Source organism: Austrofundulus limnaeus, unplaced genomic scaffold (genome assembly GCF_001266775.1).
Source record: "Austrofundulus limnaeus strain Quisiro unplaced genomic scaffold, Austrofundulus_limnaeus-1.0 Scaffold23, whole genome shotgun sequence".
Classification (NCBI taxonomy): Eukaryota; Metazoa; Chordata; class Actinopteri; order Cyprinodontiformes; family Rivulidae; genus Austrofundulus; species Austrofundulus limnaeus.
Window position 1 is genome coordinate 501,382 of NW_013952425.1, and position 17,045 is coordinate 518,426.

General features: G+C 38.9%; 1 protein-coding gene across 24 annotated transcripts in view; it reads right to left on the reverse strand.

Annotated features, from left to right (window-relative positions):
- The window catches only part of LOC106514838 (latrophilin-3), a 341,417-nt gene that overhangs the window by 193,449 nt on the left and 130,923 nt on the right, over nt 1-17,045 (reverse strand). For all 24 annotated transcript variants that reach the window (XM_014004292.1, XM_014004305.1, XM_014004307.1 and 21 more), the window contains one exon: nt 16,606-16,819. In XM_014004292.1, coding sequence (XP_013859746.1) covers nt 16,606-16,819 — 214 coding nt within the window. The remainder of the gene's footprint in view (nt 1-16,605; nt 16,820-17,045) is intronic.

The following is a 17,045-nucleotide window of genomic DNA, read 5'->3' on the forward strand; positions in this document are numbered from 1 at the left end:
ATGTAACAGAGTTGACGCAATCCACTGTAAAAGTGACAAAAACAAAGTTATTTTATTTCAGTGATTCATTTTACGTATATGTAGAAAATGTTTTTGTGGAATCTGTGGATCTGTGTTTGATTATTCTGGCTGGCTTTCTCAAGGACCAGGATGTGTGACACAAAAATCTGAATTTTGGAACTGAAATTGAATTCCAGAATTGAAAGCGAAAGTAGTCAAACTGAATTTTTAATAAAACAAAAATACGTTTTCAAAGCAAATTCAGATACAAAACTTGAAATTCAGTTTCAATTCAGTAAAATTCATTTTCAAACCAATGCATTCAATTTCAAATTATGCACATTCAGATTCAATCTGCGCAATTCTAATTCAGTTCCTGCTGGCACAAGATTTATCCCATAACTCTGCCGTCTTTGTTTTTTCTGTTTAGTTTGCTGACGGCGCAATGAATCCTGGGATATCCTCAGTTGTAGCCTCCGTGTTCGGGGTTTTGTGGGTCGCATGAGAAGGAGCACACAAATTGGGACAGCCTACGAAATTCATGTAAGCAGCTTCGAGAGACGCAACCCCTGAATTTTAACACGTACAATATTCTGAGTTTCATTACAATTTGTCCACTGGTTCATGAGATATTTTACKAACAKACCACTGAATTCATTACAGCCCGTTTTAAATATAAAACCCAACAAACTTAGCAGTGGACAGAAGCTGTAACTTTACATCTTCAGAGTATTTTTAAAGTTAAAAAAAAACAAGCGTAGGCAAACTCTTTATTTCCAATGTGGCGGGGGTCCCGTACAAAATTCAAGGTGGAACAAAAGATGTAAAGCGTGAGTAATTGAAAAAGATGCAYGTTTGGCTTCATGTTTTCAGGATGAGCAAACAGATTGTTGCAAAAATCAAGAAGATGGTTTTGAACCGAGCTACAAACCTGCAACCTGACGATTTATCACAGGAAATAAAGCCGTCCATTTGCTGCGAAGATATGACTCCTCCGATCGCAGAAAAGGGCTGAATAAAGTGGGATATAAAACCACATGGTGCGGTGATTAATCATGATCTTCCTGACTCATACATTTTAAAGAGCTCCGTCGATGGCAGCGTGCGGAAATCACTCTGTTGTCCTGGAGCAACAGACGGGCGGTGAGTGCCGAAGACAAGCGGCGCGTCACCGTTTTTTCAACCGACTCGGCACCAAACTTTGATTATGTACGCATTCTATAATTGTCGTATTTGTCTTTGTTTCACTTAAGTGATTAGAAAGGTTGGATGTAATTAAAAACGCTTGATTTTATATGCAACAATAATACAATGGCTGCCAAAAAACACTTGAGCAGTTTGTTTAGGCTGTTTTCTTTATTAGACTGCATCCAYTGACAGTTCACTGAATGAACCCTGATTACAAGACTGCTTAACATTTTATAGCCATTTAATCTTTGTTTAGATGATTGGATGTCAAATGTTTGCGTTTCCAGACTAAATAAAAAAAAAAAAGAAAAAGCCAATGGTGACCTCTGGAGCTGTAGGCCTCTACAGTTCAGGCTGGGTTTTATAAGGATTAAAAATAAAATACTGTTAGGGAATGAACAGTCATCAAATAATTCAGAGAGAAAAAGAGGAAAAAAAATGAAGCCCCGGGAGCTCACACTTCAAAGTGTATGTCCAACAATGAAGTCTTCATCTCCTTAACTCGCTGGTGTGAACCGAAGGTGGAAGAAAGTCGACCTAGAATACAGATCGTGTGAGTATTTTAAGAAGCAGTAAGYGCATGACAGAGTCATCAACTACAGTCTTTCTTACCATTTAATAAGAGGAAGCTCTATCTACACTAATACAGACGTTATTTTAAAGGGATTTTTTTTAATGAATACTTAAATTGGCCAAAGGTTTTCTCAATATGTTTTTAACATTTTTTTGGTTTGATACCATTTACAGTAATTTCACAATATGATCATCAATTATGTGGATTTTAATCACAGTAACATACTGGATGACAAAAAGTACAAATAAAACCATCCAATTTGACTAATTAAACAGCCAACAAACTGACATCTTAGTGATCTTGTTTTATTTTATATCATACTGTATAGTACTGTTACACTGTGACTCCTACAGATTTCTACCTGTGTCTGGTGACACAACAACTTGATGCGGTGGTCAGAGGGGCCAGTGGTGCAGCAAGGCAGCCCCGCCTCTGTCAGCCTGCCCCAGGGCAGGTGTGGCTACAATGTAGCTTACCATCATCAGTGTGTGAATGTGTGTGTGAATTAATGATCCATGAAAATTGTAAAGCGTCTTTGAGGGTCTCAAAAAGTGCTATATAAGACTAATGGATTATTATTATTATTATTATTATTATTATTATTAGTTGTTGTTATTATTATTATTATTATTATTATTACTGAATCATGTAATATCCCATCGTATTGTATTGCATATTACTGTGTCAAATCATATGATACTGTTTCCCAATGTGGAGTGTCCTTTAGTATTAAACTGTWTTGCCTCATTTAATGTATCTTGTATTGTGCTGTAATATAAGATAATGTATCATCTAAAATAGTGTTTTATTTTGTTGCATAATATTGTGTCTTTTGTATTGTATTATAGAGTACTATTTCATTATGTACTGTATTGTATCAGTGTATTATATTGTATTGCATATTTTTATATTCTATTATATTGTCATTTCAAAGTGTGTTGTATTTTGTTGTATAATGTGTATTTTGTGTTGTATTATAGTGTATTGTATCATTATGTTTGTCTCTTTGTGTGGCYCTGTGWTGGAMTTGCGACCTSTCCAGGATGTACCCYGCCCCTCGCACTGTGGCTGGGCAACAGTGACCCCCCTGACCCTGAAAGGAAAAATCAAGTATAGATAATGGATGAATGGATGTATCATTATGTATTGTATTGTATCAGTGTATTATATTATATTGTACCAGCTCATATTGTATATTTTTATTGTATATTATTGAATCATGTCATATAGTTTCAGATAAAATTTGGCTAATCACATGAAACCTGTTAGCTGACCTAAGCTCCCTCCTTGCCCCAGGTTGTCTTGCCCTATCACGGGTTGTTTTTTTGTGCATATGATCCTATGTTTCTTATGTAAACACAGGATCAGAGTAACTTTTTTAACTCAAATTTTCTGTTGTGTATTTCCCAGCTGCTAAAGGTAGCAGGACCCGGTTGCCGCATGACCTGTTCACCTGTTCCCCCATGTTTTCATGTGTGTTTTTCTTGAATGGATGCTCTTAACTGCAATTTCGTTCTACRTTGCATCCCAGATGTTATGTTTGAATGACAATAAAGCTGAATCTGAAACTGAGGATTGTGTGGAATTTGGTGAAAATGACCTCAACACATTTTCAGATTCCTGTTTTTTAAGCTTCATATGATATCATAAGCARTTCCAGAAATATGCCTTGTTTTATCCTTCTAATCAGGATAACTCTGATATTTGGTCTGAATCCTATTTTTAGGTTATTYTAAAGAAGGATGATGTMATTTTAAAGAGCAAACCTCAAACAATATTTGCATRTAAAGATTTACCAGCCAGCTCACGGGGAAAAGGACAAAAAAATGAAGGATTTTCTACTCAAAATCATTTTTTAGCTATAGTTCAAAACAGGGCTTCAAAAAATGATTCAAGATAGCTGCTTTTTTCTGCACGTACCACTTTGCGACCCAATCCTCAGTTCAATGTGATGGGTCATAAATTATGCTGAATAGCATTTTATTATATCTTATTAAATGGTACAGTATTGTAAGGTACTCCATTTTATATGCCAGACTTATGTCCCTGTTCCACTAGTGCCACTTAGTGTAGTGTCGGTACGGTTCCAAGCCATTTCCATTAGGCCAGATCCATGGAACCGGCAATTTTTTTAGTACCTACTTCATTGTGGTTCCAACCGGCCCCAGCTGACACCAAAATGCGACGTCAGAACACTGTTCGTCACTGATTGGATAAATTTTTGCAAATGTTTAAAATTTCAAAAGTTATTCATCAAATGTGTTTCCATCTCTCATTTTGCCCATTAATTTTTTTTTTTAAATACCTAAAAACCACCTCCACCAACCACCCAAAACACACTCATTGGAACCAAACTGGAACATCAGTGGAAAATCAACCGGTCCGACCCGTACCTACACCGACCGTTCCGACACTACACCATGGAAAAGGGGCATTAGTTCACTAAGAAATTCAAAAACCTTATTTTTATACTTTAGATGAGTCTTTGCCAATGTTATTCCTATTATGGCATCTTCCAATTGTCAACATAGTATGCAATGTACTGTGTTAGAAAAGTTGTCCATTTTAATAGGCAATAAGTAATATAACTCTTTCATTAACTAAGTAATATTACTTATGTTTGTATATGAGTTAAGACATGTTTTAAACTGGGTGGTAACGCTGTGAAGTCCTGATAACATCTGTTAAAACAGAGGAGTCCTAATTTATAATATGCAAATAGGTTGTGTCAAACTCTGAATCCACAGAATCACACCAGCTGAACTCAATTTGGAGAAACGCCACCAGAGGAACATTAAATTTATCGTGAGGTGGGTTACCTGAGGGGGTGATAGGATAAAAGAAAATTCTGGAATTCATCCCATTTTGAAGATTGTTGTTTTTTATCTCGTGGGAGAGATAATGAACATCCAGCAAAACTTATTCAAGGTCATTAAAATATGTATGCTCCCTCTGTGCAGTGAGGAATATTGGATGCAGGACTTTAAGTCAAAAGGAGAAAAAAAAAAGGCGAGAGGTAGACATCAAATGTGTACGCTGTCTACTCCCAACTGCCAATTAAAAAAAGAGAAAAGGAGAGCCGAAGGAGTGCAAGGATGAAAAGACTATGGGAGCGCAGGGAAGGGCGTATATCAGATAGCGAGAAGGGAGAAGCCTGGAAGGATCGCTGCTCTATGACTAACCACCTGCTCCCCCCTGAATTAGCCCTTTCTTCAGCGTTTGGACTCATCCAAATGAAACTCACTCCCCTAGCTGACAAATGGACTGAGCCCTCCTACTTCTGTTTCAGCACATTTTAAAACCCGGCGTTTGGCGAGCTACCGCTGCGACGGCTATTAATCGTCCGTAAATATTCCCTCCGATCAGCTTTGAGGTTTTTTGCGAAGGGAATCAAGAAATCAAACTTCTCTAACTACAATTTTTAGTAAGAAAATTTCAATTATAATAATAAAGGTCTTAGGATCTTAGAAGAAAATTGGGGGTGGGCACCGTTACGGTAGACTCAAGCCTCTGTTTGTGTCAACCGGCTCCCCTTTTATCTTCATCTCCCAGGAGGAAGCAATTCGCTCCATATGAGGGGGACGCTCTTAAACATTTCCCATTTTTTGACACAGACTTCCTCATCTTTTTTTTCTTCTCCTTCTTTCTAATCACCCCCAGAGTCTTGTACGGCCACGTCTGGGAGACCCCGACTGACTTGATTGGCTGCCAGCTTGAAATTTACAGCAACTAATTGGGTAAAATTGAATGTGGCAGGTTCCTAACAAAGACGACTGGAGGAGGCTCAGAGGGAGGCAGGGGCTGTAAAAATGAGACAGGATAATGAATGTCAGGTGATGTCATCCGACGCGGGAGGAGGAGAAAAAAAAGGGGAATAAATTGTGAAGGAAATAAACCTCTTTGGTTTAAAAACTCTTGTGAAAAGAGGGTTACGCCAGGGCAGGAGGCAAGCACGCACAGATGGAGAGGCGGTTTAAATTCCGGCAGTAATCCACAGAACTTCGGAACGTGTTTATCACTTTTCCTGCTTCGTAGCCGAAGACACCCTTTGTCTTCCCGTACCGTTGGCGCTTTCATCAATATACTCTTGAATATTAATGCTGGCCTGCAAACTCTCCCACTATTCTGTTTGTTCACACTATTACAATAGACATTTGTCCCACGCTGGGCTCATCGCTCAAGTTTTTGTTCGGTAATTGTCAGGTGCTCAACGTGTAATTGTATCATGCAGAAACAGCCAATAGCAAGTGAGACAAAACGATGTAAGCTAAATAGATAGATGAAGATGCTAGAATAGTTTGGGGCTGATCCGTGTAATTAAAYACAAAGACTCTTTGTTGCCTATAATTTAAGGAGCACTGGGATATTTGCACTTTCAGTGTTAAACTATGAATTAATTCCTCTAAAATTCAGCTGTTTGCTAAGAATATTTATACAAACCTTAATAAAAGCAAGGTTTTGCCATTTGTGGTTGGGTTATAGGAGTTAAGTATGACTGTCGTGTGTGCTCAGCATGATAATCTCTCTCAACCTACGTGACAGCTGTCAGTGACTGACAACAGCGACTCMGGGATACTTTTAATCACCCTGGACACTGAAATATGCATTAAGCACTTTATTCTTTCTGCCACTTTTAAAGCTTTTACCATTCATCCAAGACACYCTAAGTTGCTCTAGTTTAAGTTAAGCTCAGAAACACTCTGGATCTAACATTTTCCCGGAATTCAACTTGACACAGAGTTTAATCAGATCTGCTGAGCTGCTTCTTTTAAGTCCTGCAGCTGCTTTTTTGTGTGTAGATGGYGAAAACAATAGTTGCAACCAAAGTTGTAACAGACTGTGTTAAAGTTGCTAATTAATTTGTGGGGTTTAATTTTTTTGAATTGACTTAGCTAAGCTGTTTGGTGTGTGTAGGCAGAACACTGGCTTACTGGTTGAATTTAGAGTTTTGTTTAAACAGAAATGATTCATTGGTCAGGTTTTGGTACCCTAAAAAAAGTTTTGGAAATGGTAAGGCAAAAACACTGGGCCAAAAATTAAGCACAACCAGCTTAATTTTAAAGATAAATATTTCAATATGACTTATAGTTAAAACAGCTCTTGTTGAAGGCTTACGTTCCACTCTCTTTCTGTCTGCCTGTCTTATAAAGAATGCTTTGACTGAGAAGCAAAGATGTGGGGATTTTATGGTGGCCAGGCAATGAACCACTGGCAGCATCTTTAATGTTTATTTATTTTTTAAGATTAGTTATTTTTATACAGTTTATAGCAGGAGTCACATTTACTAAATATTTTTAGGTTGTTTCTTTTTTAAACAGTGACAGAAAAATTGAAAGGCCAGTCGTCATTCTGACAGATTGCAACCCTGATCTCTTGGTGGCGAGTTAGCACAGTAATTAGCTTTCTCACTTGATGCTTGACCTCGGTTGGCTGCACTTGGAAAAGTGTCATGGCAGCTGAGTGTCGGAAATTTTGCCAAAAAGCCCAATAATGACAACAGTGTTGATAAGAGTGTCGCAGCAGAGCYGAAGTTCAGCTTCCAGAACATCAAAACAGCTACGARAAGTCATCTGTCCGAGGAWGAAGTCCATAATTTTCTTACAATAGCCACTGCCCCCTTGATACATTTGATTTCACACAAGCARGGGTACAATTCAGGCCAATGCACACCAGGAGGATGGTGTGTGTTCAGTCCACAGCATGTGATCTTTTTAATATTTTTAGTGGTTAATTTCATTGTTTGCATTGTAATGGAAATAATACTTTTAGGTTTAAGCCAGTAAGTAATTCATGACATACTTTAATGACAGGTTTTCATGGCATGCTGTTTATCAGTGATTATAGTCTACTAACAACAATCATTCTCAGATATCAATTGTGTTTATCTTTGTGTTTTCCCTTGACCTAGCATTTCCTTAAAATGAAATMTTGCTTTATTAAGATGACTTACTAGTGTTTGTTAAACAGTATATATGAGGCCTCACAGGGGGACAGTCTGATGGCTCTATGCTGTTCTCTGTGTTCCTGTTTGTTGCAATAAAATTCAGCTGATCATTTCCACGGAGTACCTTCATTCTTGGACCATGTATTTCTGTCTTTGTTAAATAAATACTTCCATAACAACATGTAGTTATTGGAACCACAGTCAGTGTTTCTTTGTTACAGCGGAGAAAAAAGTCACAGATATTCATCTGATGGAGGTGGATTATCTGTTCGGCTTGTTTGGACCAAATATTAATTAAAAATGGTGGGTAAAATAAGATTATGACCCTCTCAGTCAAAATGATGGACAGCAAAATAGTTTAGTGTAACCTGTGGTTGATAGATCAAAACCTTGGTATTTTGTCATACTAAATTCATAAAAGTAATTCCCACATTACCATTGGGCTTTATGAAAGGCATATGATGTATGTTGGGATTTTAAGCAGCAGCTGAGTGAAGCCAGGAAGGTTTTCTTTCAATCAAAAAAAATCCCAATTTAAACACTGCTTTAGAGATTTAAATTAGGACAAGCACAAAAAAAAAAAAAACTTCCTTAAACCTTTGCTTAAACAAACATCTCATACAATCCTCAATCCTTCAAGAAGGTCAAACACTTAGGATAATGAGAACTGGTGCATATGGGAAGGATCATCGTCAAAAGAGGAAGGATCCACCCATCTGTTTACCACTCTTTATCCCCTCAATCATTCCTGTSCCTCTGTCAGCAGGTTTCTATCCGACAACAGAGGAGTCATTTGTCTCATTCAGTCCGCCCCATAATCAAGAGGCAAACAGTCACCTGCAAGCATTTGTTTTTCACGTAACCCTCATTAAAAGGAACGCTGTCAAATGTCAGGCATCACGTGGTCGGCAGGTTCAAATCACAGGTTGTTTTTCATTTAGTTTTATCGTCCTCGCGGGACTCTTCAAGCTGTGATATCTATTAACCTTTGTCGTTAGTGGCGTGCGCACAAAGACAAAGAGCTTGTAGACAAAAATATGTTTTGTTCTTCTTTGTTCATTGAAATGACAAGTGTGATGGCACAGTAGTGAGAGGGATCCCAGGGAGGCTGAGGCAAAAGACGTATGAAGTGATAGGAATGACAAAAGGATAGCGCGGACAGATAAGGACGGTGGGGGAGGAAGGCGTACGTGCAAGTGTTTGGATGAGCTGGAAAGGAGGGAGTTGCTCCATCCTGACCTGCTTTTCTCCTTCAGGGGTCGTGCACAGGCCTGCCACAATGCTATCAGCTGTCCCTTAAGGTGCGTGCCGAGGTCTGCTGAGATATAAGGTGATATATAGCTTAGATATAGCCTGTAATTACTGGCCGTGAAGGCCACAACGCCTTGGGGGGAAAGGAAAAAAGGGGAACACACAAAAAAAGGGAGGAGAAAAGACACTCTGGTTTTGATGAGAAAAGGGTCATTGCTGTTTGATAGTACAAGAGCCTGCTCCTTCCCACTGTTTCAGCCAGCTGGGAGTGGATGTGCATTGGCAAGAGGCAGATCGCTTTGAACAATAACTTCCTGAAATATTCCACAAGGGAACAGCAACGGTCGCAAAAAAAAAAAATCACAGGCTGCAGCATGTGTGTACAAGCTATGCAAATGATGTCCAAGTGTGCCAAATTAATCACGGCTGGCATGTTTCAATTACAGCATCGTTAGCCTGCGTTACCTATAGGAGACATGTTTATCCAGAGGCGTCTGCGCAGACATCATCTTCAAAGCACAAAGAGGGGAACAGCTATTGAAAGACATCCATTCATTTCATTCTGCCGCTGCATGGTGCGAGTCAACCTTCATTTCAGGATGCATTACAGCAGCTCTCATGAGCTCAGCGACGTCTCATTACTCTGATACAGAGTGCCATTAGCTCTCACTTAAAAAGACTGTAATGGAACCAAACACCTTACCCAAGTAGGCCTTTATATACCTGCTAAACTAGAACCGATAGAGGTTGGGTTTGACAGCTGAATGTCAGCATGGTGTTCTTAGTTGCTGACAGAGAAGGCAGACTGAGGGGCCGCACTGTTTTGTCAGCTCACGCCAAGTCAGCTTGGGTGATGGTGATGGATGCAAGTCTGGCTTCCAGAGCTAACCTGTAGGCTCATTATCTGATGCGATGAGAATGCTAATCAGCGAAGGCAATGAGAGGGAGGTGGTGGTCAGGCTAGAGGGGCTATAAGCAGCAAAGTTGGTGTAGAAAAAGAATGCGTTGTTCAAAGCGGTATGTCCGAATAAACAGGAATCCACTAGGGTTGGGTATCGAAAGGGTTTATTTCGATACCAGTGCTAAATCGATACTTTCAGAATGGTACCGGTTCCTAAACGGTATTTAAATATGTACTTTAAAAATAAATAAATAAAACACACACACTCACACAGAGGTTTATGAATCAATGACTATTTCTGAGGCAAARTCAAACTTTAAATTGACCAACATATTAACTTAAAACCATTAATAATTTGTCTTTGCACCAAATATTCTTAAAGCATTTGTTGTAGGTGGAAGTTTCTGCATCTTATTTTGTAAAGTGACACCACACTTTGGACCGTTTTGCTTTCGACATCTTGACTATAATATATAATATATAACTGTTCACTGCAGCGGTACCTGTTCAGCCCCTCTCCACGAACTCTGTTCTACTCAATTCACTTTGGGTCAGGTCGGTTCTGCTTAGTGTCCGTGTGTCTCCATGCAGTGGGTGTGATAATGTGCGGACCATCCGCACTCCGCAGCGGCTTCAACTGTTGTGTTAAAAATAATAACAAAATGAAATAAAATAAAATAAAACAGCTGTTGTGGTCTTACCGTTTGGACTTCACTTTTATTTATTTATTATTATGGTGCTGTTTAGCTAAGTGCTTGTGTAAACGTGGACGGCCAGTTTGTTCGAAACCTCCCGTGATCTGCTCAGCTTCATCTCCTTCACCTTTCTCCAGGAAGTGTTTACAAGTTCTGCCTTTTTCAAATAGGCAGTTCTATCACTGCTTTCACCATGTCGTCATATCACGCTGCGCGCTCGTATTCCTAAACAAAAGCAGCTCTATCCAGGAGGACATTTGCTGTCAGTCAATCCAAGAGTTAATCCACGAGCAGAATTCTGCTGACGTCAAAATCATAAGTGTGCTGTACTTGCTTCTACCCGAACCACCGGAGAGGAGGTTCTAAGACAGCGTGGCTGTGGAGCACGCTTGACKAAACGCATTAGGCTGAGACCGAGCCGAGTCAAACCACGTCCATGAAGACTGTGTGCCGAGGCTATCACTGTTAACAGTGAACACCAGAGGGCGCAAATTAACAGCTTCCTTTGAGGAACCGAAATAAGGCACCGAAGTTAGAGTTGTATTTCGGTCTGTGTACTACCGTGGATGTACGTCCCGGTGCCATACTGAAATCGAGTTTCGGTACCCAACCCTAGAATCCTAGAATCCACTGGATTTCTTTTTWAAAAAAWTTATTTTCAATCTTCTGACTCCAATCAGKTTCACAGTACCGCACTCCGCAGGCCTCAGCGTAAGACCTTGGGCTCAAACCAAAACAAAACAGAGCAACTCTGCTCTTAGCAGAGACTCTGCAAAACACTAACAACCTCTCTTACTACAATAATGAATTGACTTTATAATGTACATCTCTTCCTGGTTACACCCCTGGAGGTGTTACTTTTTACATCTGACGTAGAACATAACTCATTTTTGTTTAGGCTTAAAAAAACACATAAACACTTAAAACACTTAAAACACTTAAAAGCAAACACCAAGTCTCATTCTGTTTAAACTTAAAGGCTGCAATGATCAGAAAGTATAAAATACAATACTGCATCTAACATTCAGTTAATCATTTATACAATTTTCTTCATGCGAATATGGGGAAGACATASTACGTTCAAAATATCTCTAATTTTGATGTAGTCTTTATTTAACCAAGAAAACAACTCATTTAGATTAAACGCCTCTTTTYCTAGAGTCACCTGGCCAAGATGGTACAAAACATACAACAAATCCAAAGTACGGGACMAGACAAAACCCATAACCAAGAAACATCACATAATTAAATATTAGGGCAGTTCCAGGAAAAATAATTAAACAAAGGACCATTTTCCCATTTTTGAGGTATAAAATAAAAAAAATTGTTTTTTTGTTTTGTTTTTCAGTGTCTGTTTTAAAATGAAAATCCAGTGATGAACAAGTACATGGACCAAAATCTTTAATATCTTATCTTAAATATCTTTTAAAATATATATATCAAATATTTAAAATTTTAAAGAATTGTTCATGAGACACCCATTGCTGCTCTGATTCCTGCCCTGCGGCAGTTTAACTAAAACATACTTTTCATACCAATATATCAAACATATGAATAGGACTTGTGTTTGGTTTAACAACTGTCTCTGGTCTAGTCACATTTCCTAAGAGAATGAGTAAACCGTTTACTTATTACAGCTCAATGTGTACCAGAGAAATAGAACAGCTTATAGGGGAAAAAAACATCTGGAACTGGCTTTAAGTGAGACAGCATACACTCTGTGGACGCCCTTATCACCAACCTACTGTGAAAGTGTTGATTCATGCCGTTTCTGAGAAGCACTGCTACAGCTCCACTGATTACCATTCCCATATAAAGCATTTATATTACCTTACAGATCGCATCACTCTCCCTGCTTGAAATTTCAACAGTGTCCATCACTCCTGCAGATGGGGAGAGCAGCTTTGGGATGCTAATAATCTGCTCTGTTGCATTGGTGTGTATAGTGAAAAGAATGGTCTTTTTTTTTTTCAAATGTAGTACAACGTTCTGCATAAAAATCAAAAGTTATAATTAAGCAAAATGCTTATATATTATATAAGTTTTAAAAATATGGGTATATTTGTACAGAGTGGCCCTTTTGTTTTATCAGCATGGACATAAATACTATTGTAATTTTAGGTGTTTTAAAATTACTCAAACACATAGAACCAACGATGAAAACAACAGAACAAGCTAGGAAATATCTAGCCTGGTAAAAACCAGACCCTTGTCCTTCACTTTGCTTCGTACGAGGGTTTGGACTCGCTGCAGTCATTCTTGCTGGAGGCGTGGCCTCTGCTGAAGTTTAAAATGATTGGATCGGTTGGCCGCGATGTATGTCACTGTGAAGGAGGCTAAGCTAAGAAGCTAACTGGAAATCGCGTGTGCTGTAAACAACCCTACTGAGAGGAGAAAAGTACCGAGCCAAACGAGACGACTGTAAATGAGAGCTGCCGCTTTGTCAGACTAATTTATTTTAATTTGGAAGCCTTATCAACACGGACTGGCTTCAGTCACTTCCTCCACTGCCATTGCTAAATTAACTAGCAGACACTGCATAGAAAATCGACTTTCTGTTTTCTGATTGGCCCGATTGAAATTTCTCCCAAAGAAATCCTTGTCTATGGGAGAAATCCCAAACGGAGCAGTGGAGAAACTAGAATTGAATGGAACTGTGTAGGAAGGCAAGGGCCAGGCTAGGAAATATAGGAATCACACCTAAATTATTTTTTTAATCCAAAAATGTTTAACAAATGAAGGGTAAAAAATTTAAATCTTAAAGGATATCGACACCAAAAGTCATAGTATCATTCCCATGAGAAAGCTGAACATTTTCATACCTATATTGCTGAAATTGCTTAAAAACTGCAGGACGATTTAGGTGCCAAAAAATGTACAGAAGACGCTTGAAAGGAAAATAATAAGAAACAGAATCATTATAGTAATGAGTGAGAATTATCTCTAATATGCAAATGAACTCTACCAATGGTCATATTGGTAGATTTGACCAGTGGAGAACGAACTATCAAATAATCAGACAGAATTATGTATCGTTTGGTCAAAGTGCAACTTGCAAAAAGACATGTACCAAAACAATAATGAATTTTGATCCTGTGTGAACTGAAAAAAAGCTGCAGTGAACTAAAATGCTTGCACCCAATTACTGTCTTGACTCTGCCGTATATTCACTACATAAAAGAACAAAAACAGTTTCAATAAAAAATTTAAATCCCAAAATTACAAAGACATCAACACACAGTATGAGTGTATGTAAACCCTTGACCGCAACTGTTGGTTTTCTAATGCAAAATTCATTAATCCGGAAATGAAGTCTTTTTTTTCTTCTAGTGTTCTTTGCATCCTTCCAGACATTAGCCAAGCAATCACAGAACCCATAGAAACAACAATTATAGTGAAAATTAGGATACTTAGAGTCATGTAAAAGCTCTAATCACTCCATTACGTAGTGTGTAAACATACRGAATGATAAACAGAGATGGGAAAGGAGGTGGAAAAAAAGAAAAATAACCAAGGAAAATGTTAATGAGCGGTGTGGTTGCATCACAGCTGATGGAGGCTCGTTCTAGATAATTAAGCAGATAAGCCAGAAAGGAAGAAGTCATTATCTCATGATAATTTTAAGAGTTTACAGGCAAACCGTTCTTATGACTGCAAGTCTGATCAAGACAAGGTGGGGGGGAAAAAAAGACAAAAAAAAAAAAACACTGTACAAGAACAAAGACACTCATCAACATTGTTTTGCAGTTCATTCTTTCCCAGAAGCCCTTTTCACACCATCCCTGCTAAAATTACGCTCGTCTCAAAAGACAAGTTTCTCAGCTAAATTACTTGTTTCTGTTCTCATTTTCTTTTTAACTCTAATGAGCTCAGACGCAGATGCTTAGCAACGGCTCTGACAGCTCAACAATGAAAAGGTCGGGGGTGGCGCTCATTTGTTGTGCTAACCTTCACATGCTAATGCGTAGCTGTGTCACTACAGCCACAAATATCATCGATTCCTCTCACCTGAGCTCTCATTCTTTGTTTTTTTTTTTTTTTGACATCCTCAGTTCATAACACCCACAACCGCCATCCACTCAGTCGCTTCCTCTGCCAAGAAAAAGTGCCCTGGCTCTGAATCGGGCCGTGCTCATCTTTTGAGCATCACTTAAACACCCCTGCTAACAATCAAATGCTACTCCTTCTCAGTATTTTATGTTCCCTTTAGACAGGTTGATTCATTCCTGTGGGGATTTTCAGTCTGAGTGGGAGAAAGAAGAAGGGGAGGGGTGGCGACGGGGTGCATCAATTATGAGACGTGTTTCAAACTACCTCTTTGTACCGTCAGCATCCTTTTTCACCCGGCTGATTATCTAAACTCTACGGCAACGGACGGAAAATCCAAAGAGCGATTGTTCGACCGGAGCTGAAAYGTCCATTAGTATTTCTCAAAAGGAGCGTGGCCGAAGTGGAACCAAAGCTTTGGACAAGAAAAGAAGTGGACATGCGCTTGGCTTTGGAAACAAAATAAGCTAGAAAAAGTCAATTTAAAAAGAAGCAATTTAGATAAAGCCCATCTCTTCGCATTGCTCAAGGGTGTTTTGACCTCAAAGGAATGAGTAACCATAGTTAGAATGATTCCCCTGCTGCTCTTAATGCCGCAATACGTCAACAGAACAGCTAGGATGGTCCAAATGTTTATTTAGTCCGCGCTCCAGTCGGAGCTCTACATTCTCTGAAAACCCAGACTTAGTTAAATTTTAAAAACCTGCATATATATTACTTTAATGTCRGCCATTAATTACACAGCAGAAGCCAAAGCGCAGTAAGAGTACACTCTGCCCGATCAGAAAAATGGGTCTGCATGTCCTGGTTTTTAATGCACCGAAGGGTCATAATTCTGAAAACTAGATTAAGACGTGGCAAGTCAACTCATCAAGTAYGATATCTGTTAAAGGAAGGAAAACAGCAGTTCTTATAGGAATGCACACCGCCCAAAGATGTGTATCCAATTTAGCACCAGGTTCTAAATAAAAGATATGTAACTAAATCAGTAAGTACTCTGTATTGGTACTCAGCATCGGCGAGTACCCAAACTGAAGTACTCATTCTCGTTTTGAGAATAACTGATTTCGGGACACCCCCAGTTTATATTCAAAGTTGTTTTATGAATCACTTAGTGATGTTTGATACTGCCAATTTTCTTTCCGATACTGATACCGAGTAAAATTTGGCTGGTATTGGCGATACTGATCCGATACTGATACTTTGTGATAACACACATAATGTGTCTGGTAAATCTTAAAAAAGTAGCGTTTTTTTTTTTTTCAAATAACCGCTTTATAAATGATACTTTACACAGCAATTTATTTCTTGATTTAAAAGTCTTTCTAACCCTAACCCTATTATTTGTTTAGCAGGAAAAAAAACATTCTAAAAGTTGTTACTTTGCATATTTTGTAGTATTGTTTATGGTCCTTGGCCAGAACTAATTCTGTTTGGGGGTCATGGCATGAAAAAGTGTGGGAACCCCTAATCTAGAATTTAATAACAGACAGACATACGAAGTAGATTTTATGGTAAAATGACCTGCCATACCTCWACAGACTGAGTGACTGACTGAGCATGTGCCACTGTGCTCACCCAAGTGGAAGAAAAGGTAGTTCCCTCCAACCACATGCAATTTAGACAAGATTTGAAAGGTTTAATTATTTTCCACTATTTTCTTGTTAATGATATACATTATGTAAAATAACTGAAAATAAAATAACTGAAGTATCAAATTATAGATATTTTGATTGTAGAATCAATTCTAGAGCATGAAGTTCTGGTATTGGTAGTATYGATMTTTCAGTATCGATCTGCACATCMCTAGAATCACTGTTTCTTCGATGCATACCTGCCAGATTTAATCAATCACAAGTGGCTCTGCTATACCAAAAAACAACAATCAAGAAGATGTGAACAAATCACAAGACTTTCAAGATTTTTACTGCTAAAAGACCTCAGGTAAATCCCTTGCCGAGTCCTTCCGTTCGGAGCCCCTTAATGCATTTCTGCGAGCGGTTACCTTTGAGACATGATCTTGTACGCGTCCGGCAGATAACACCGAGTGTTCTCCATCTGGGCGGGGTCCGCGTCGCAGATCTTGTCGTCCGTGCGGCCGTAGTTGGCGCTCTCGATCATGATGACGTCCGTRCCTGGGCAGCGCAGCTCGATGGGGTAGCTCTCGCAGGACAGCTCCCTCCTCACCACCGCCATGGGGATGGGCGCTCTGCTGAAAGCTGCACAGCAAAATAAATACATAAATACAATAAATAAACAAAAGGAGGAAACGTCATCGAGAAAATTCCTGAATACATGTTAAAGGGTGCCAATGAACAATCTAAAATATGTCAAATTTCTTCCTCAAAGCCCAATGTAGACATTTCACTGTATAAGACATGGGAAAAAATATGTGGATAGAAATTGTAAAACTGCTGTCAGTGGCTACATAAAGTAACCAAGGTA